We start from the raw sequence: 21,790 nt of genomic DNA, 5'->3' as shown, positions 1-21,790 counted from the left end.
GAAATTGGGGCATTTTGATTCCACAGACTGTGCTGTGTGCCCCAAAGCCTCTTCAGAATGTATATTTTAAAGGCTTTGGTAATATTCTCCAGGAGAAGCATCTGCCTGCATGCCCAATAGGTAAGGCAGACCCTGGAATCTAGAGTGCTTTACCAGCTACAGTGTTGGTAAAGTGAGAGTCGGAGGGGCCCCGGGCACTGAGGTCTAGCCCTGCATGCCTGTGAGTGAGCCTGAGAAAGGCACTGGGAAGCCAGGCTCATGCCTGTAATTTCAGCATTTTGGGAGGCTGAGTGGGGTGGATCGCTTGAGCCCAGGAGTTTGATACCAGCCTGGCCAACATGGCAAAACCCATCTCTACTAAAAATACAAAATTTAGCTGGGCGTAATGACATGCGCCTATAGTTCAGCTACTCAGAAGCTGAAGCAGGAGAATCGCTTGAGCTTGAGCCTAGGAGGCAGAGGTTGCAGTGAGCCAAGATTGTGCTGCTGCATTCCAGCCTGGGTGACAAAGGGAGACTATATCTCAAAATAAAAAAAGGCATTGGGAAGTGCCAGGCTATAGTCCAGTTAGATTAGTTAAGAGGGCAGCCTTTTAGGGGAAATACAGCATTAAAAAAAGCTAAATACTTTTTCATCTATCAAATTGAGTAAGATCTAAACACTGATTACTCTGTTAACAAAGTTGTGGGGAAGTAGATATTCTTTACATTGCTGGTGAGAATACAAATCGTCCCATGGAGGGCATTTGGCAATTGGTATCAACAGTACAGATGCATATGTTTCTTTGACCCAGTAATTTCCAGTTTGGGGAATTTATCCTACAAATAAATACCTGCACACATGCAGCATGATAGATGGACAGTGTTATTCATTCCAGTGTTGTTTGTTATAGCAAAAGTTTGATAGTAACCTAAACACTCACCAATGAGGGAACTGTTTTAATTATGGGACAGTGGATGTATTTGCTTGGCGAATGGTAATTGCTAATGTGTAAACCCCATATTTCAGTGGCTTAACACAGTAGAAATGCATTTCTCTACTACATGAAGTTTAATATGGGTGCTCCTATATAAGAGGCAACTCAGGGATCCAAACTTCTTTTATAATCTCTTTTATGTCTCTAACCTCACAAAATTTGTGAATCCCAAATTTGTTGTTTGCATTAAGCCAACAGAATGGGAAAGGGCATAGAGGTTTGTATGAGACAGTTTATGGACCAGGCGTGGAAATAGAGATACCACTTTTGCTCACATTCTGTTGGTTAGAACAGTCACAAGTTCTTATCTAACTGCTGGGAAATAGTTTAGCTGTGAGACCAGGAAGAAGAGGAAAAGATTTGGTGATCAGCTAGCTGTCTATACCATGGCCAAGTCAAATGCAGCTGTGAACAAGGTTGAGGAAGCCCTTTATGTACTAATGTTGTTATGTACAAAAAGAGACAGTGCCATGTGTATGAAAAGAGGGAAAGTATATATTCATGTTGACTTATGAATATAAGCAATCTCTTCAGGGACACATGAAAAACTGCTACCTGTTTGGAGGTAGGTGGTGGGCAATCATGTGGAAAAAAAACGGAGTAGGTAGGAGACTTTTTGTATACCTCTGATTTTAGAGATATATGAATATATTTACCTGTTTTTTTTTTAAATGCCGACGAGGCCATCCAACCAAGTTGTTGATCTGAGAGTACTGAGTGAAGGGGGAAGATTTAGGTACAAAGCCTTGAATAGACAGTGGGGAGAGCAGAGCAGAAGTTCAGAGCAGAGGCTGGGCCGCAGAGCCTGGAGAGGCCTCCTAAGCCCCTTAGCAGGCAGCTGCAATGGCTTTTTATATAACCATACCCTGAAGGCTTCTGATTACAACCAGAAATAGATACATGCGGAGCATGTTAGAGTGCACAGACTCACTCTTTCCCTTGGCTTTGGATAAAAATCACAACAGATATCCAAAGAGGAAGTAGAACCTGCACTGGTTTCTGCACAAGCAGTCTTTGCTCCAGAGCACAATGGACAGGCAGCAGGAGCATCCCCATTCCACCCTCAGCTCAGTCCATGTGTCATGGACCTCGGACCAGTGTATAAGGCAGGGATTCTAGAGGATGGAGACAGCTCTTATTGTTAGCATGCTCATAGACCAATCGGTCAGTATTTCTTCATAGTTTTTTTTTTTTTTTTTTGAGACAGGGTCTCGCTCTGTCACCCAGGCTGGAATGCAGTGGTGCAATCATTACTCACTGCAGCCTCGACCTCCTGGGCTCAAGCAATCCTCTCACCTCAGCCTCCTCAGTAGCTAGGACCATACGTGCACACCACGACATACAGCTAATTTTTGTATTTTTTTTGTAGAGACAAGGTTTTGTCATGTTTGAGCCCTGGCTGGTCTCAGATTCCTAAGTTCAAGCAGTCCACCTGCCTCAGCCTCCCAGAGTGTTGGGATTACAGGCATGAGCCACTGGGCCTGGCCTATTCATAGATATTTGAATGTCTACCCTGATCCGCTATTGTTAAGTAGTGAGATTACAAAAGTAAACATGAAAAGTACAGTTTTCACAATTCCTGCCTACACAAATCTGTTCAGTCCAAGGACTGCTTGACTGGTGCCCCTTCCATAGGCAAGAGATTCTTGATAGTGTGATGTTGGTGGGCTCACTCGCTGTATTGTGCCTTTGGCCTCATCGCCTCACTATTTCTTCCTCTTGCTCCTGATGAGTTGCTAAAGAGCAGTCCTGAGTTTATGACTTGGCTAAGTTCTCCGCTTTCCTCAGGGCAACATTGACCTGAGCCGTGTGGCTGTGATGGGACATTCATTTGGAGGGGCCACAGCTATTCTGGCTTTGGCGAAGGAGACCCAGTTTCGGTGAGTTTCCTGGTAGTGTTGCTGTGCTTAGCTCCATACACCATTTATTCACTCAGCAAGTGTTTGTTACACAAGTACTATGTTCTTGGCACTGTTTAGGGACTGAGGATTCAGTGGTAAACAAGAAAACAAGATCTCTGATTTCATGGAATTATGTTATTGTGGGAGGAGACAGACGAGTGAAAAAGCCAACAGATAATAAAATCCCCATGACCAAGTGCAATGAAGAAAAATAAGGCTGAGCATGTTGGCTCACTACTGTAATCTCAGTTCTTTGGAGGCTAAGGGAGGAGGATTGCTTGAACCAGGAGTTTGAGATAAGCCTGGGAAAAATCACAAGACGCTGTCTCTACAAAAAAATTAAAAAACAAAACCAAAAAACTTAGCCAAATGTGATAGTGCATGCCTGTAGTTCCAGCTACTTTGAAGGATGAGGCAGGTGGATCACTTGAGCCCAGGAGTTCGAGGTTACAGTGAGCTACGATTGCACCACTTCAGCCTGGGCAATAGAGCTAGACCCTATCTCAAAAAAAAAAAAACAGAAAGGAAAACAGGCTGATATGTCTCTGAGAAAGTGAAACCAAGACTGGAAAGGCAAAGAAGTCAGCCGTATGAAGATCTAGAGGAAGATCTTTCTAGCCAGCAGGAATAGCTAATGCAAAGGCCCTGCGGTGGAAAGAAGCTTATTGTGTTAGGGTGGGAGGAGCATAGGGAGTGAGAGGGAGGCAGTTTAAGCTGTGATCAGAGAGAGAAGTAGGGACCAGAGCACAGGGTCATTTGGCCAGGGTAAGGAGGTATAGATTTTATTCTAAGTATGATGGAAACTGTTAAAAATTTTCAACAGAGAAAAATCAGTCTTACATTTTAAAAGATCCTTCTGGCTACTGCGTGAAGAATGGACTGTAGCAGGACAAGACCGAAAGCCTAGAGGCTCATTAGAGAGAGCCTGTTTCAGAGTCAAGGTGAGAGATGATGACGAATTTACATCAGAATTGAGATAGTGGGATGGAGAGAAGTGATTGGAGTCAGGATAAAACGCCAAGTGACTTGGAGTTTTCAAGACTTGGTCATATGGGAGGTGAAGGAAAGAGAGGAAATGCAAGTTTTTCTTTTTATTTTTTTCCCTTTGAAACAACAGACGTCTTGATACCTTTTGAGATTAAAAAAAAAAGAAAAGAAAAGAAAAGAAAAAGAAAAAAGCAAAAGAAAAGAACAACAGAGGTCTTACTCTGTTGCCCATGCTGGAGTGCAGTGGTGCAATCAGCTCACTGCAGCCTCAACCTCCTGGGCTCAAGTGATCCTCCTGCCTCAACCTTTCAAATAGCTGGAACTACAGGTACATGCTACCACGCCCTGTTAATTTAAAAAAAATTTTTTTTTTTTTGTTAGAGATAGTGTCTAACTATGTTGCCCAGACTGGTCTTGAACTCCTGGGCTCAAGTGATCCTCCTGCTTCAGCCTCCCCAAGTGCTGGGATTATAGGGATGAGCCACCGTGATCAGCCCAAGGTTTTTCATTTGTGTATCTATTATGTGAGTGGAAGACGATTGTCCTTTATTGAGATGGAGAGGAATGGAGGAGCATTTTAGGGGTCCGAGGAGGGAAATGGCTAAATCTTAAGGCCATAATATTGCCCTTGGTGACATGGTTTTACTGTTGGCACCAAGGAGTCTTTTCCTAACCTCACAGAGCACCTTGTGCAATCAGGGCACTAAGCTATATTGTTTTGTCACCTTGTCCGTTCTGTCTTCCCTGCTGGACTGGGAGCTCCTTGAGAGCAGGAACCCTCACTTATGTCTGTATCCAAAGCACATAGTAGACACTCAATGAATGTTGAATGAATAATTAAATGAGTGAAGTGCCATTCTGTGGAACTCAGGTCAGTCACCTGAGAGTAGATCCAGGAGATGAAGGAGATCTGATCCTTGCCTTCAGGGAGTTTGAAATCTAGAAGGATCTTGGGTGAAAAGTAAAAGTGATTCCTATATAAGAGCCTAACTGAAGGCTGTGGGCCCTGGTACCCCCTTCCTGGCTTTCTGAGCCTTTACCCAACAAAGGAAGGAACTCCACCCTTCCCCCCACCACCCTAACTATTCTTGCCTCAGATTCCGCGTGGCAATTCCAGATGTCTGGTCCTATTCCAGGTGTGCGGTGGCTCTGGATGCTTGGATGTTTCCTCTTGAACGTGACTTTTACCCCAAGGCGCGAGGCCCTGTGTTCTTTATCAATGCTGAGAAATTCCAGACAATGGAGAGTGTCAATTTGATGAAGAAGATATGTGCCCAGCATGAACAATCTAGGATCATAACCGTTCTGTGAGTAAACCACAAGGTCATGATCCCAGTGCCCTCGCCATTCACCACTTGCTATGGCACCCTTAACTTCTGGATTACCTAGAACTTTCTACCCATTAGTAGAATACCTGAATACTTCCTGAATTTCAAAGTCTAAATTTTTTCAGAATTTTCTGTCTGCCTCTCTTCTCTACTAAGCTCCATCTACAGTGATTTCTTCCATAGTTTATCTGACTTTATGACAGGATTTACCTAGTGCTTTCTGAAAAGGGGCATTATGGGATTGTGTGTTGGAAAGGAAGTGGCGTGGGTCTGGGTGAGTTCCAGAGATTGCTAGCCTCATTTGGGACTTTTATTGGGTCTTTTGAAGAATGTGAATAGGTAGACCTTTGATATTCACCAGACACATTTTAGAAACCTTCATGAATACTTAAATCACAGGTCACTGTAACATGTTGTCTTCTATAAACTGTCTATATTCTGGTCAAGAGAAGCCATATTTTCTTCACTTTTATCATCAGCACTATCAGTTGGTTTTCTTTTGGGAGCCATTTTTCACAGGGAAAAAATCATTTCTAGTGACTTTAAGAAATGTTCCACATGTGGGAGGTGATATTGAGCTGCAGATGTCGGGCTGAGATCTCACGGACTGCTCCTACCCTGCAGTCGAGCCCAGCAGCACACAGGCTTCCGGGATCCGGTTCCTGTTTTGGCAAATGACAAGTGACTACATGCCATGGACCTTTGGAGTCACTTGGGTAGTTGAAATGCCAAATCCAGAGCCCTTGAGCACTGGGGTCAGCAGCATGGCCAGTGGCTTCTTCCCTTGTTCATCTTGGTCCCAGCTGCCTTGCCACCCCTCCTCCTTCAGTTTGGTTTCATGGCAGTAGACACTCCCTGAATGCTTCCCCAGGTCAGATTCAAGATAACTGTGACCAGGAGGGAAGGGAGGTGAGGCCAGTTGGGAAGGGATACACACAGGGGACTTAACTCCTGGCAATGTGTCACTTATTCATACTGAGTACTGGATACTCAAGTATCGCATATGTTATATGTATGTACCTTTTTGTGTGCCTTAACTAATGCATTTTTTAAAGTTAGTCTTTCTGTGATATCAGACAAATACTTTAGCATTTAAATTCGCTTTCTCTCACTGAATTGACTGGTAAATTTAATTATGAATAATTTAGCCCAAAATTAACCCAGTGAGGATTTCACCAAATGTATTTAGTGTCAAAGGACTGAAGTTCTAACCCAGAAACCCCCTCTTACAAAGCACTCACTCTTACTTTTCTGATTATTTAAATAAAGGCAAGTAATTCCTTTTCCCTCTTCACTCTGTGGTACAGTTCTAAAGAAGGTCTTAATTTGTTTTGTGAATGTTTGAAATTTACTGGGCAAAAGCCATAACTAATAGATTGTAGTAACAGAAATGCCACATGCCACAGACCCCACCTCCTTGATCCTGTCCCTGCTCCACCTAGCTCAACCTTTTCCCTGCACTGTCAGACGTTGTAGTTAGGGGCTGAGCTACCTTTGAAGCCAGGCACATCTGGCTTCAAGTCCTAACTCCATCCCCAACTACTTGTGTGACCTGATCCTAAGCAGATCGTTTCTCTCCTTGGATTCTGTCAAGGGGGAAAATACTTCCCTTAAAAGGTTGCTGTGAAAATGAAGTGTGATAATGGATGAAAAACACCTTGCACATAGTAGGTGCTTAACACATATGCCTTAGCCTCCAGATCCCTACCAGTTATTTTTCTTTTCCCCTAGTGGTTCTGTTCATCGGAGTCAAACTGACTTTGCTTTTATAACTGGCAACTTGATTGGTAAATTCTTCTCCACTCAAACCCGTGGGAGTCTGGACCCCTATGAAGGGCAGGAGGTTATGGTGCGGGCCATGTTGGCCTTCCTGCAGAAGCACCTTGGTAAGGAGAAAACTGGAGTTCTTGGGGCAGCTGTGGGATCCCTTAGATTTCCCTGCAGCACAGTGAAATCTCTGACATATCTGGGATCTGGGAAGGAGATTTATGGTAAATGAAAAACCTGAGTGAAGGAGAGACTTCCATAGAATTATAGAGAAAAACAAGGCTGGGTACAGTGGCTCATGCCTGTAATCCCAGCACTTTGGGGGGTTGAGATGGGAGGATGGCTTGAGGCCAGGAGTTCAAGACCAGCCTGAACAACATAAGACTCCATCTCTACCAAAAAAAATAAAAAATAAAAAATTAGCCAGATGTGGTGGCTGCAGTGGGAGGATCGGTTAAGCCCAGGAAGTCGAGGCTGCAGTGAGCCGTGATTGTACCACTGAACTCCAGCCAGAGCAACAGAGCAAGACCCTATCTAAATAAATACATAATTAAACAAATAAATAAGAAAAAACACTAAACTGAAAGTTGGGAGACCCTAACTGTCTTACTTGCAGAATGACCTTGGCCTAGTCATTTAACCTCTCTGAACCTTGTCTCCTGACTGTAAATGGAGTATTCACCTCTCTCCTTACCCAAACTCATTATTACCCACCTTATCTGCATTTTAGGGGAGTTTATGAGGATAACAGGCTAAATTTATGGAAGTGTTTTAAAGAAACAAAGCATGATGGACTATGACTAATGTCATCAGTCACAGAGCAGCTAAAGGGCAAGGCCTCCAGAGGTCCCTGGTCCAGCTTCCACCCAGAGGAGGCATCCTCTTATTAAACTTTATTGTTTACAGTGACTAAAGGTTCACAAACTTAACTTGAGAAAAAAAAGAGGAGTTTGTTTATGAGTGTGCACCTGGACTGGGTGGGAAATGCGGTTACAGAAATCAGGGTGGCTTGGAGAACTGTCTCATGGCTTCGTCTCTCTGTGTCATCTTCTCATGATATCTCATTTTCTTTGTTCCATTATACATTTTTTTTTCTTTCTGCTCTGTGGTTTTATTCTCACTGATAGCAGCTGTTTATTCAGTTTCTGCTTCCTCATAACTTCACTCGGCTTGAACCACTCAGAGTCTGTTCCCTCTAGGTTTGTGGCATCCTTTCATCTTCAGCTCCCACTGCTCACTGCCATATTTTTTTGATTTCTTAGAACAGATTCCCAAGAGAGGCAATTTGATTGTATCAGCTCCTCTTTGCCCACCAGAACATTGTAGCCCTGGCCCAGCTGGGCCCTGAGCTCTCTGCATCAGATGTCCCTTTCTGATCCCTCAGCAGGTGCTGTGTGCAGGGCAGTTTCCGTGAGAAAGGAGCCAGGCTTGCCTGAATTTTGAAGGTTTGACTTAATTCTAATTAAGAGCAAGATCTCCTACTTTGTAACCCCCCTCTATTTGCCCAGGTTAACCTCTCAAGAGCTACCCAGAGAAGCCTCAGACAGCACCTGGCAGTTCCCTAGATATTTGAAGTAAACTATGCTGGTCCTCTCTGAGTTTTCTGTTTATTAAGCTAAATGTTTGTGGTAACTCCACCTGTCCCCATTAAGTTCCCCGTGTTACTTTTTGTTATCTGTTCCTTTGGAGTCACTGTTTTTTGGTACCCCTTCTAAAGTGTGGTGCCCTGGCCAGGCGTGGTAGCTCACATCTGGAATCCCAGCGAGTTTGGGAGTCTAAGACGGGAGTATCGCTTGAGGCCAGGGGTTTGAGACCAGCCTGGGCAACATAGTGAGACCCCATCTCCACAAAAAAAAATAAAATTAGCCAGGTACAAGGGCATGTGCCTATAGTCCCAGCTACTTGGGAGACTGGGGTGGAAGGATCACTTGAGCCCAGGAGGTCAAGACTGCAGTGAGCCAAGATCATGCCATTGCACTCATGCCTGGGCAACAGAATGATACCCTGTCTCCAAAAAATAAAATAAATAAACTGTGGTGCCCTGACTTGACTATAATGTGTTAGGTGTGGTCTGACCAGTGCTTGGGACAGCTAGACAGTCACCTCTGTGCTCTGTTTTTTTGTTTTGTTTTTGAGACAGAGTCTCACTCTGTCACTCAGGCTGGAGTGCAGTGGTGTGATCTCAGCTTACTGCAACCTCAACCTCCTGGGTTCAAGCAATTCTCTGGCAGTTCTCCTTCCACAGTCTCCTAAGTAGCTGGGACTACAGGCATGCGCCACCACGCCCAGCTACTTTTTTTGTATTTTTAGTAGAGATGGGGTTTTGCCATGTTAGCCAGGCTGGTCTCAAACTCCTGACCTCAGGCGATCCACCTGTCTCCACCTCCCAAAGTGCTGGGATTACAGGCGTGAGCCATCACACCTGGCCACCTGTGTGCTCTGGACACTAGCCTTTTAGTTGGATAACCTGAGTAAATTCACAATTTCTCTCTTTTTTTTTTTTTTCTTTTAAATCAATCAATGCAGAGGAACACATTTCTCACAAGTGCACAACAAACTTAGCCTGGATTGAGTCTGCATTTTAAACACACCTGTCTTATGCATTTATTAATGTTTTGAAAGTAAATTTTCTTTTTTTTTTTTTTTTTTTTTTGGCAACAGAGTTTCACTCTTGTTGCCCAGGCTGGAATGCAGTGGTGCGATCTAGGCTCACAGCAACTTCCTCCTCCTGAGTTCAAGTGATTCTCCTGCTTCAGCCTCCTGAGTAGCTGGGATTGTAGAAATGCACCACCAAGCCCGGTTAATTTTGTATTTTTAGTAGAGATGAATTTTCTCCATGTTGGTCAGGCTGGTCTCGAACTCCTGACCTCAGGTGATCTGTCCTCCTCGGTCTCCCAAAGTGCTGGGATTACAGGCATGAGCTACCACGCCCGGCCCAGAAGTAAATTTTCATTTTTCTATTTCTGCCTGATCATTTCATCTTGCACATCATAAGCCATGATTCCAGCCTGCGTCTGGAGACCTTAGGGTCAATAAGAGACCTTAGGGCATCATTCTTATCACCTGGTAAGCAGGGAATGAACCCATGTTTCAAGACTTTAATGGTGCCTGACTGCCTGGTCCTCCCTCAGCCCCCTTTCCCTGTTTCCTCATAGGCCCCATGTCATTGTAAAAGCTTAAGATTAAAGATGATAGGAAGCCTACCATGGCACAATTGGGCTCCCTTTAAAAGCAATACCTGTTGAGCTAAGATACTCATTGTTAGAGACCAGCAGATAAGGAAATGGGAGGCAGGAGAGACTTAGACTGAAGGAAGATTGTTGAGGACTTAATTTATGCCAGGCCTTCTGCTCTCACTTTATCGTGTATAATTCTAGAGACAGCCCTTTCCAGTAGATACTTTTATTATTAACCGCATTTTACAGAGGAGGATACTGAAGCATAGGAAATTTAAGTAATTTGTTCAAGGTTATCTGGTTATTAAGTGGCAAAGCCAATATGCATCCTAGGCTGTCCAGTTCCAAGGCCCATGCCCTTAGCCACTGCACTGTGATGGTGGTGACTCTGGTATTTCCATGGCCACAGTAGCACAGTAGGCGTTCAGTCTTTTTTTTTTTGAGACAGAGTTTCGCTCTTGTTGCCCAGGCTGGAGTGCAGTGGCGTGATCTCAGTACACCGCAACCTCTGCCTCCTGGGATCAAGCGATTCTCCTGCCTCAGTCTCCCGAGTAGCTGGGATTATAGGCATGTGCCACCATGCCCAGCTAATCTTGCATTTTGTATTTTTAGTAGAGATGGGTTTCTCTTTGTCGACCAGGCTGGTCTTGAACTCCTGACCTTAGGTGATCTGCCTGCCTCAGCCTCCCAGGGTGCTGGAATTACAGATGTGAGCCACCACACCCGGCCGGCATTTGGTCTTTAGACTGTCCACATAGAAGACAGTCACCTAACTTTGAAGGAGAGGAAGAACAGCTAGGAATGGAGGCTTCCTGAACTACACAGTGCTTGCCTTTAATCTTAGCAGAGGGTTCACAGGCAGGAAAGGGCGAGGGTCTTTTGGACAGAGGCACAAATGCTTGAGCGGGCCTGGTTGGGATTGGGAAACTGTATTTAGTGTATCTGGAGCTCAGGAGAGTGAATTGTGAAAAGACAAAGATAGAGAAGTGGGCAGAAGCCAGATGTAGAAGTCCATGGATTTGCTGAAGTGAGTTTGAATTTTATTCCACAGGCCATCAAGAGCCCCTGTTGGGTTCTGAGCAGGTAACTGTCATGATTAGACTTGTGCTCACAGTCTGGTGCATTGTATAGGATGGGGCAAGGTGAGAGGCAGGGAGCTCTGGTAGGAGGCTCTTGCAGTAAGTAATCCAGGTGATAAGAGATAAGACAGTCTGGGCCAGGTGCGGTGGCTCATGCTTGTAATCCCAGCACTTTGGGAGGAGGATGGATCACCTGAGGTCAGGAGTTTGAGACCACCCTCACCAACATGGAGAAACCCCGTTTCTAGTAAAAATATAAAATTAGCCGGGCATGGTGGTGCATGCCCGTAATCCCTGCTTCTTGGGAGGCTGAGGCAGGAAAATTGCTTGAACCCCAGAGGTGGAGGTTTCGGTGAACTGAGATTGCGCCATTGCACTTCTGCCTGGGCAACAAGAGTGAAACTCCTTCTCAAAAAAGAGAGAGAGATAAGACAGTTTGAAAAAGTCGGCCAGGCAGAGTGGCTCATATCTGTAATCCCAGCACTCTGGGAGGCTGAGGCAGGAGGATTGCTTGAGCCCAGGAGGTTGAAGCTGCAGTGAGCCGTTGCACTCCACCCTGGGTAACACAGCAAGACCCTGTCTCAAAAGAAAAGAACAGGGCCAAGGGTCTGGGCTCGGGCTAATTAGCTTTACAAAGAGAGAAAAGCTTTTAGTAGCCACACAGTACATTGTCACATGGGAAACTAAAACAGGCTGTAAGTGGCTCAGCTGAACCTCTCACTCTGGAAAAAAATACTTCTGAGAGCCCTTGTTTGGCTGCTCTGGGGATATGATCTATGAAGACTGGTGCTTCCTTCATATTAACTACATGCAGCTCCTGGCTCCACCTCCTCTCCTCTCCCACTCTCCTGGAAGACTATTTCACATCTTCTTTCTCCTCAAACCTCTCACACCTCTTCCTTTATCCTGTCTCTCGGCTAACTTTGCCTCCCACTTCTCTGAGAAAATGGAAGCAACCAGCTTTCCTCAGACTCCCAATACCACTTCTCCCCACCTTCCTATGTAGAATCAGCTTTCCCTGAGGTTTCTAGAGTTCCTGCCTCAATTGCCTAATTAAGGCCAACCCCCAACATGAGATTCCATCCTCTTTTGCCTGCTCAACATGACTGTGCCAGTGATTTTTTCCCTTTTTATTTTATGTATATATGTATTTATTTTTGAGACAGTCTTGCTCTGTCACCCAGGCTGGAATGCAGTGGCTGCCATGTTGGCCAGGCTGGACTCAAACTCTTGACCTCAAGTCATCTGCCTACCTCGGCCACCCAAAGTGCTGGGATTACAGGCGTGAGCCACCGCACCCAGCCCCTCTTTACTTTAGATCATCAATTTTTCCCTCTCTACTGGTTCAATGCTGAAGTTTCTCGTAGAAGAAAGAAATTTTCTCTTGACTTCAATATCCCCTGCAGTTGCCACCCATCTCCTGTTCCCCATCACAACAAAACTCAAAAGAATGTCTGCCCTCGATTTTTCTAATTTCTCTCTTCTCATTCCTTCTTAACCCACTCCAGGCTTTTGCATCACAGTACTTCATCAGAACTGCTATTGTCAGGGTCCCTGGTGACCTTCACAATGCTAACTTCAATAGTTCTCATTTCCCATCTTCTGGAAGTCTCTGCAGCTTCTGATGGAGTTGATGGGCCCCTTCTCTGGGAAACTCCCATCTTCACTTCTGAGATCCGCACTGTGGACTTTCTCCTATCTCCATGTTTGGTCCTCTTCCATCTACTTTGCTGCTTGCAGAGCCCAGTGTCTGGACCTCTTCTCATGGCTTTACGTGTCACCTCCTTGCTGGCGACTTCTCTGTCACTGCTCCACATCTCTACTTGGTCATCTAATAGATGCAACAAACAAAACCAACTTCATCTGCACTCTTTCCCTTATGAGTTAATCATAGTTCCATCCTTCTAGTTACTCAGGTCAAAGTCTTCAACCTTGTCTCTTCTCTAGTGCCTCCCATCCAGTCCCTCACACAATCCTATTAGCTCTACCTTCAAACTACACATGGTATCAAATCACTTGTCACCACCCCACAGCACCATCCTGTCCAAATCATGTCTCATCCAAATTAGTGCAGTAGTTTCCTAACTGGTCTCCTCACTGTCACCCTTGCCAGTCCCTCCCCCTCACAGTCTTGTTGTTCTTTTTTCTCTTTGTATAGATTTAGAGGGTAGAAGTGCAATTTTCTTACATGGATATATTGCACATGGTGAAATCAGCTTTTAGTGTACCCATCACCCGAATAGTGAACATTGTACTCAGTAGGTAATTTTTCAGCCCTCACCCCTTTCCTACCCTCCCACCTTTTGGAGTCTCTAGTGTCTTGTTTTTCCACCCTGTATGTCCTCGTGTACCCATTGTTTAGCTCCCACTTATAAGTGACAACATTCAGTATCTGACTTTCTGTTTCTGACTTATTTCACCTAGGATAATGGCCTGCGATTCTGTAAAACGTGATTTCATTCTTTGTTTATAACTGAGTAGTATCCCATGGTATATCTACACACCAGATTTTCTCTATCAGATCTTCTGTTGATGGGCACTTAGGTTGATTCCTATCTTTGCTATGTAACTAGTGCTGTGATAAACACATGAGTGCAGGTGTCTTTTTGTGTAATGATTTGTTTCCCTTTGGGTAGATACCCAGTAGTGGGATTGCTGGATCAAATGGTAGTTCTATTTTAGTTCTTTGAGGGATCTCCATACCATTTTCCATGGAGGTTTTACTAATTTACATTTCTACCAACAGTGCATAAGTGTTCCCTTTTCTCCGCACCCTCGCCAACATTTATTGTTTCTGGACTTTTTAATAATGGCCATTCTGACTAGTATAAGATACTATCTCATTGTGGTTTTAATTTGCATTTCTCTGATGATTAGTGAAGTTGAGCTTTTTTATATATATATTTGTGGGACACTTGTATGTCTCCTTTCGAAAAAATATCTGTTCATGTCCTTTGTCCACTTTTTTCTTTTTTTGAGTCCAGTTTCTGCAGAATGCCTACTTTTTAATGGGATAATGTATTTTTTCCTTCTTGAGTTGTTTGAGTTCCTTGTAGATTATTATTTTTTTGTTGTTGCTGAGATGGAGTCTTGCTCTATCGCCCAGGCTGGAATGAAGTGGTATGATCTCAACTCACTGTGACCTCCACCCCCCAGGTTCAGCAATTTTCCTACCTCAGCCTCCTGAGTAGCTGGAATTACAGGCGCGTGCCACCACATCCAGCTAATTTTTTGTATTTTTAGTAGAGACAGGGTTTCACCATGTTAGCCAGACTGGTCTCGAACTCCTGACCTCAAGTGATTCACCACCCTCGGCCTCCCAAATTGCTGGGAATACAGGCGTGAGCCACTGTGCCCAGCCTTTCCTTATAGATTCTGGATATTAGCCCTTTGTTGGATATATGGTTTGGAAATATTTTCTTCCATTCTGTAGGTTGTCTGTTTACTCTGTTGATTGTTTCTTTTGTGGTGCAGAAGCTTTTTAGTTTTTGAGTCTCATTTGTCTATTTTTTGTTGTTGTTGCATTTGTTTTTAAGGACAATTTCTTTGCCTAAGCCAATGTCCAGAAGAGTTTTTCTTAGGTTTTCTTCTAGGATTTTTATAGTTTCAAGTCTTTTTTTTTTTTTAAGACGGGATTTCACCATGTTGGTCAGGCTGGTCTTGAACCCCCAACCTCAGGTGATCCGCCTGCCTTGGCCTCCAAAGTGCTTGGATTACAGGTGTAAGCCACCATGGCCGGCCCTAGTTTCAAGTCTTATGTTTAATCTTTAATCCATCTTGAGTTAATTTTTACATATGCTAAGAGATATGGGTCCTGTTTCATTCTTCTTCATATGGCTGTTCGATTTTTCCAACACCGTTTATTGAATAGGGCATCTTTTCCCCATGTATATATTTTTGTTGATTTTGACAAAGATCAGTTGGTTGTAGGTATGTGGACTTTATTTCTTGGTTCTCTATTCTGTTTCATTGATCTATTTTTCTGTGTTTATACCAGTACCATGCTGTTTTGGTTATTATAACCTTGTAATATAATTTGAAGTTGGGTAATGTGATGCCTCCTGCTTTGTTCTTTTTGCTTAGGATTGCTTTGACTATTCATACTCTTTTTTGGTTCCATATGAATTTGAGGACTTTTTTTCTAATTCTGTAAAAAATGACGTTGGTAGTTTGGTAGGAATTCCATTGAAACGGTAAATTGCTTTGAGCATTATGGTCATTTTTAAAACATTGATTCTTCCATTCCATGAGTGTGGGATGTTTTTTCCATTTGTTTGTGTCATCTGCAATTTCTTTCATCAGTATTTTGTAGCTCTCTTTGTAGAGATCTTTTACTTCCTTGGTTAAATGTATTCCTAGGTTTTGTTTTGAGATTTTTTTTTTGGTAGCCATTATAAATAGGATTGAGTTCATGATTGGGTTCTCAGCTTGTTATTGGTGTATAGAAATGCCACTGATATTTTTGTTTGTTTCTTTATCTAACTTTATTGCCTGGGCTGGTCTCAAACTCCTGGGCTCAGGCGATCCTCCTGCCTTAGCCTCCCAAAGTGCTGGGGTTACAAGTATGAGCCAGTGCACCCAGAAAAATCACCACCACTGATTTTTGTATACCAATTTTGTGTCCTGAAACTTTACTGAAGAGTCATTTTATTTTTTTATGTGTGTATGTATTTATTTATTTATTTTTTGAGATGGAATCTCGCTCTGTCATCCAGGCTGGAGTGCAGTGGCGCCATCTCGGCTCACTGCAACCTCTGCCTCCCAAGTTCAAGCGATTCTCCTGCCTCAGCCTCTTGAGTAGCTGGGATTGTAGGCACGCACCACCACACCCAGCTAATTTTGTATTTTTAGTAGAGATGGAGTTTCTACATGTTGGTCAGGCTGGTCTCGAACTCCTGACCTCATGATCCACCCACCTCGGCCTCCCAAAGTGCTTGGATTACAAGTGTTAGCCACTGTGCCCAGCCTTATTTCTTTATTTAATTATTATTTTGGCTTCCTCAAATCATGGTATTTATTTATATATTTCTCTTTAAAAATATGGAATGCTTAAGGAATTTGCATGTCATCCTTGTGTAAGGGCCATGCTCTTCTCTGTATTGTTCCGGTTTTAGTGTATGTGCTGCCAAAGCAAGCACTGAAGAGTCCTTTCTTCGTAGAGCAGACACAGTGAGGCTTTAAGGAATTTAGTGAGACCTTCTCACTCTTCTACTCCGAATTCTCCAGTGGTTCCCAGTATCTCCAAGAATCAAACCCAGACTCCACTATCCTGCCAGGTCTATGGAACGTGGCCTCCAGTCCCTCCTGGCATCCTCCCCTGCTGTTCTTCCCTTGGTCACTTCACTCTCACCATGTGAGTCTCAAACGCTCCAGGAATGCTGCTGCTTCAGAGACTTTGCACTGCTGCTCCCTCTGCCTGGAACATTCCTCCCAGGTAGTCTCGTGGTATACTCCTACTTCCTTCAAGCCTTGCCTCAAATCTCACCTTAGTGAGGCCCACCCTGACCACTCTTTTTAAAACATTGGGCCCTTCCTTCCTCCCTTCACGAACCCAACCTCCAGCCACCACCAGTGCTTCTCTCGGCGGGTACCTCTTCCCTTTTTACATCCTGTGTAATATACTATGTGTATTGTTTGTCTCTTGCCCACTAGACGATGAGGTCTGTGAGAACAGCAGTTGCCATCTCTTTTGTTTGTGGATATATTTTTAGCTCCAAGAACAGAGTGTGGCACATAGTGGGTGTGCTCATTGTTTTTTGAATTAATGACTACGTAGCACTGATATGCCAAGGGCCTATTCTGTGCCAGGTTCCTAGCAGGGCACTGGGGATCCAAAAATGCATGAGAGTGGTCCCTGCCTTCTGCCTCAGAGTCTGTTTGTTTTGAGGAAGGACACCTGCTCAGCCTCCCCTGTTTCCTCAGCCCAAGGGCTTGGACTCTTTGTGCCTGTTCTTGCCATGTAGTTAGCCCTACCAGCTGTGAGCTCGGAGCCCCCTCTCGAGTCATTCCCGGGGTTATGCTGCTCCATGATGTTGCTGTCCTGTTGCTCTTGCCCTTCACTGAAGTGGCCCTGGATTTGCATCCACAGACTGGGCTGTCAGAGACTGCTTTTTGCCTAGTAACCTCCTTGATCCTGGAACTAGACTTTTGATTTTCTCTGCCTTTTTTTTTTTTTGAAAAAGGGTCTCACTGTTGCCCAGGATGGAGTGCAGTGGAATTATTACACCTCACTGCTGCCTCCAACTCCTTGCCTCAAGCAATCCTCCCATCTTGGCCTACTGAGTAACTAGAACTTCAGGCACACACAACCATACCTAGCTAATTTCTTTATTTTTTAATAGAGTTGAGGTCTTGCTATGTGGCCCAGGCTGGTCTAGGAACTCCTAGCCTCAAGTGATCCTCCTGCCTCAGACTCCCAAAGCACAAGGGTTACAGGCATAAGCCACCATGCCCAGCCTTCTCTGACTTCCTGACCTGGGTTTGAATTCTGTCTCTACCATTTAACAGCTGTAATGAACTTAGGCAAATCAGGTAGCTTCCCTGAGCCTCAGTTTCCTGAAATATATAATAAGACTAGTAGTAATCCTTAGCTCATAGGAATATGGTGAAAATTAAATGAAATCATGAATGTAAAGCATTTAGTTAGTACAACCCCTAGAATGAATTCTCCATCAATAAATGTTACCCTCTGTTATTGTTATTGAATTTTTATGGATTACATAAGTTATTTATAAAGGCACTGAAAAAGTTATAGTTATCATTACCACCACCACCATACAACCCCACCATAACCAGTCCTTTTGGTATCCCAGGCGCTCCTGTCTCTAGGATGACCCCCTCAATCCTTGACAGCGTCTCTTTGACCAAACCTCACAATGATTTGCCTAACCTTCTTGTTTTTTTCCCAATTCAGACCTGAAAGAAGACTATGATCAATGGAACAACCTTATTGAAGGCATCGGACCGTCACTCACCCCTGGGGCCCCCCACCATCTGTCCAGCCTGTAGGCACAACTGGCCATTTGTAAAGGTCACTTGAACCAAGTTTCCATTTGGGAGCTACCCAGGGGCACCCATGAGCTCCTATCAGGAAGTGGTCAACATGACCCTTTTCACAGCTTGAAAGGTGTAATCACACTGCTACTTGGATAACTGGGTACTTTGATCTTAGACTTGATCTTAAAATCACTTTGGGACTGGGATCACTTACTGATTGACCAACAGACTTTCTGGGGCCTTAGTCCTGATGGAGTGGGGAATAAGCAGTAGAGTAGGACTTGGGGAAACCCAAGCCCCGAGCTGAGCACTGTGAGGCCTGGATGTAAAGACTTAGCCCAGCGAGCTCATTCCCTCACCCATGGCCGGTTCTGCTTCAGTGGAAGAGATGAAGCCAAAGGATGGAGTGAAAATTCCTACTGACAGGAACTCTAGCCCAACCCAACACTATCTCTTCCTACCTCTTAGCCTTCTCCTTCCCCAGGGCCACTTGGTGAAGTCTGAGCACTTTAGGTAAATTTCTAGGGTATGGGCTGTGATCACACTTTCTATTTATTTCCAAGTCTTCTCATTGCATGAAACATAGTACTACTTTTGCTTACAGTAGTAAGTTGTATTTGTGAGCCCACAGAGGGGCAGACAGCATGACTCTCACAGCACAGGGAGAGAAACTGAGGTACAAAGAGGTACCTCAGAAGCTCTGGATGTCTTTGGGCGTTTTGCTAAAAATGTACCTTGATAGGAAACAACACAAGCAGGTTGAGATGGGGAAGATGACAGAACAACAGTGTTAAATGGCCATTTGCACAGGCCCTTGCCACAACAGGGAAGTACTTTGGTCAGTTAAAACTCAGCTACAGCCCGGGCAGTGGAGCAAGACCCCATCTTAAAAATAAACTGAAGGCTGGGCGTGGTGGCTCACTCCTGTACTCCCAGCACGTTGGGAGGCTAAGGCAGCTGGATCACTTAAGGCCAGGAGTTCAAGACCAGCCTGGCCAACATGGCAAACCCCATCTCTACTAAACATACAAAAAATTAGCCAGGCGTGGTGGCACATGCCTGTAGTCCTAGCTACTCAAGAGGCTGAAGCAGGAGAATCGCTTGAACCCAGGAGGCAGAAATTGCAGTGAGTCAAGATCATGCCACTGCACTCCAGCCTAGGTGACAGAGCAAGACTCCATCTTAAAAAGAAAGAGAGAGAGTGAGAGAGAAAGAGTTACATAAAATTTAAAAACTCAGAAGGCCATTCCCAGAGAGGCCTAGGAATGCCTTAGTTGTGTTTCTTACCTCAAATGTTATGAACCTCCAACTCGCTCAGAATCAGGATGCTTTTATTGTCTGTTTTCTGACTCTGAGGCCCTTGCCCCAAATTTGAGTCAGATACAGACTGAATTTCCATTCTGTTCCATTTATAATGTGAATGATATTAATACTCATGTTTGCTTAATGTTATGTTGGAATTTTCTGTTTAATCTGCATTAGAGCAAGATGGAGAGCCATCTGGAATTGGCTTCCTTCTGTCTTTCTTCTGTGTTCACTTACCACTTGGACCCATGTGGGAAAAAACTTTAAAAGGAAGGAAGTTGTCTTAGGGATCCAGTTCAAAGCTGTTTGGGGGCATCAAACTGAAACTCCCCTCTCCACTACTCAAGACTTCGTGCCTCAGTCCAAGTAGGCAAGAGCAAAAAGGAAATGCATCTCTACACAATGGCCCATGGTCAGAGCCACAGGAGCAAGCTGGGCCTATGTCTCCACCTCTCAACGGCTGGCCTTTCTAAGAGGTGAAACAGCCGATTGTTGAGGCTGTGGGGGAGGATCTGTGAATTCCCATGAGACATATTGTAAGAAGGCTATCATTAAAGCCCTGGGCTCTAGAGTTATGGAGCCTGGTCTTGAGTCCTGGCTCCACCACTAACTGGGTAAATTTAAGCAAATGGTATCTCAGCTCCTGCGTTTCTAAAATGAGGGTCTGCATTATGAATAGTTAGAAGGATTAAGTGAGAGGATTTGTAACCCATGAGTTACTTAAAAGTGTATTTTCTACCTTCCAAACATGAGATTTTTCTAGTTACCGTTTTTCTTTTCTAGCTTAATTACTTTGTGGTCAGAGAAAATGACCCATATGGTTTCCATCCTTCAAAATGTGTTGAAACTTGGTTGTTGGCCTAGTGTGAGATCAGTGTTGTAAATGTGCCATGTATGCTTAAAAAGACTATATATTCCCAAGAAGTTGTTGGCTTGCTCTTTTACTCAAGAACACATCATAGATTTCCTTCTTTTTTTTTTTTTTTTTTTTTCTTTTTTTTGAGATGCAGTCTCACGCTGTCGCCCAGGCTGGAGTGCAGTGGCATGATCTTGGTTTACTGCAACCTCCACCTCCCAATTTCAAGCAATTCTCCTGTCTCAGCCTCCTGAATAGCTGGGACTACAGGTGCACACCACCATGCCCGGCTAATTTTTGTATTTTTTTAGTAGAATCAGGGTTTCACCATATTGGTCAGGCTGGTGGTGAACTCCTGACCTCAGGTGATCCACCCGCCTTGGCCTCCCAAAGTGCTGGGATTACAGGCGTGAGCCACCACACCCGGCCTATAGATTTCCTTCTATGAGAGCACAGACAGATATATAATGGGGCCTTTCAACTACCACATGGGCACCAGAGCCCCTCGGCACTTGCAGAACCAGCCGTAGACCAATCCCGAGTATACGCCACCCTTATGCTGGTTCCGGAAATGCTGAGAGGCCAGTTCTGGCAGTAGTAGCATGTGAGACCCAGCTTCTACCTTAGCTCCATAAGTAATGCAGGCATATTTTACAAAACCGTGAACAAGAGACCTGGAGCCTCCCTTGTGAAGGGAGTGGTTCAGAAACTAGATCCTTTCCTTCATTTGATTCATGTTCTGGTAATCCCTCGTTTACCCAGCAAACACTAAAGTGGGTGAATTTTCCATATAATTGAAAATTATCCTAGAGGCAGCAAAATATAATATTGATTATTTTGAATGGTAATCTACCAAAAAGGTAACACACACTTTTTAAACAAAGTGAGCTGACTTCATTCAACCTTTTAGGATGTTCCAGTCAGGATAGACTAAGTTGTATAGTGGTAACAGGCAACCCCAAAAGCAACAAAATTTGTTTCTTGACCATGCCACTTGTCCTCTTTGGTCAGCTGCAGGCTCCGCTCTGCATGATTTTTAATCCTCACTCTAGGATCCAGGCTGGTAGAGCTACCATCATCTGGAAGTGTTGCTGTTCACCATAGTGGAGCAGGAAGAAAGCCTGATGAATCACCTGCTAGCTCTGAGAGTTTCTGCCTGGGAGTGACTCTCATTATTTCTGTTCACGTGTCATAAGCCAAAGCATGTCATGTGGCCATTCCTAACATCCCATCCATCTGCCAGCCTCAGCCTCCTAAGTAGCTGGGACCACAGGCACACGCCACCATGCCAGGCTATAAAATCTGATCTCTTAATTATTGTACTATCATCCCTAATATACATACTTGGCTTTGCAGTTTCTCCCGTTTCTTCAAACTCTCAGAATATAGGGAATGTATTAATCTCATAATCAATTAAGT

At 44.2% G+C, this 21,790-nt stretch overlaps 1 protein-coding gene and 1 non-coding gene across 2 annotated transcripts in view; one reads left to right on the top strand and one right to left on the bottom strand.

Moving 5' to 3' along the window:
* Positions 1 to 20,439, top strand: part of PAFAH2 (platelet activating factor acetylhydrolase 2) — a 39,074-nt gene extending 18,635 nt beyond the window's left edge. The window contains exons 9-12 of the mRNA XM_012440090.3: positions 2,765 to 2,856; positions 5,001 to 5,171; positions 6,924 to 7,078; positions 18,128 to 20,439. Of these exons, the coding sequence (XP_012295513.2) occupies positions 2,765 to 2,856; positions 5,001 to 5,171; positions 6,924 to 7,078; positions 18,128 to 18,222 (513 nt within the window). The 3' untranslated portion in view covers positions 18,223 to 20,439. The remainder of the gene's footprint in view (positions 1 to 2,764; positions 2,857 to 5,000; positions 5,172 to 6,923; positions 7,079 to 18,127) is intronic.
* On the bottom strand, positions 16,249 to 16,352 carry LOC135269526 (U6 spliceosomal RNA). The gene has a single exon (XR_010337790.1). It is a non-coding gene; the product is annotated as a U6 spliceosomal RNA (small nuclear RNA).
* Positions 20,440 to 21,790: the final 1,351 nt, after the last annotated feature.

Source organism: Aotus nancymaae, unplaced genomic scaffold, assembly GCF_030222135.1.
Source record: "Aotus nancymaae isolate 86718 unplaced genomic scaffold, 86718_ANA_hifiasm-v0.15.2.pri h1tg000053l, whole genome shotgun sequence".
Taxonomy (NCBI): domain Eukaryota; kingdom Metazoa; phylum Chordata; class Mammalia; order Primates; family Aotidae; genus Aotus; species Aotus nancymaae.
The sequence above is the reverse complement of the archived record's forward strand: the minus strand, read 5'-3'. Positions and strand labels throughout refer to the sequence as shown.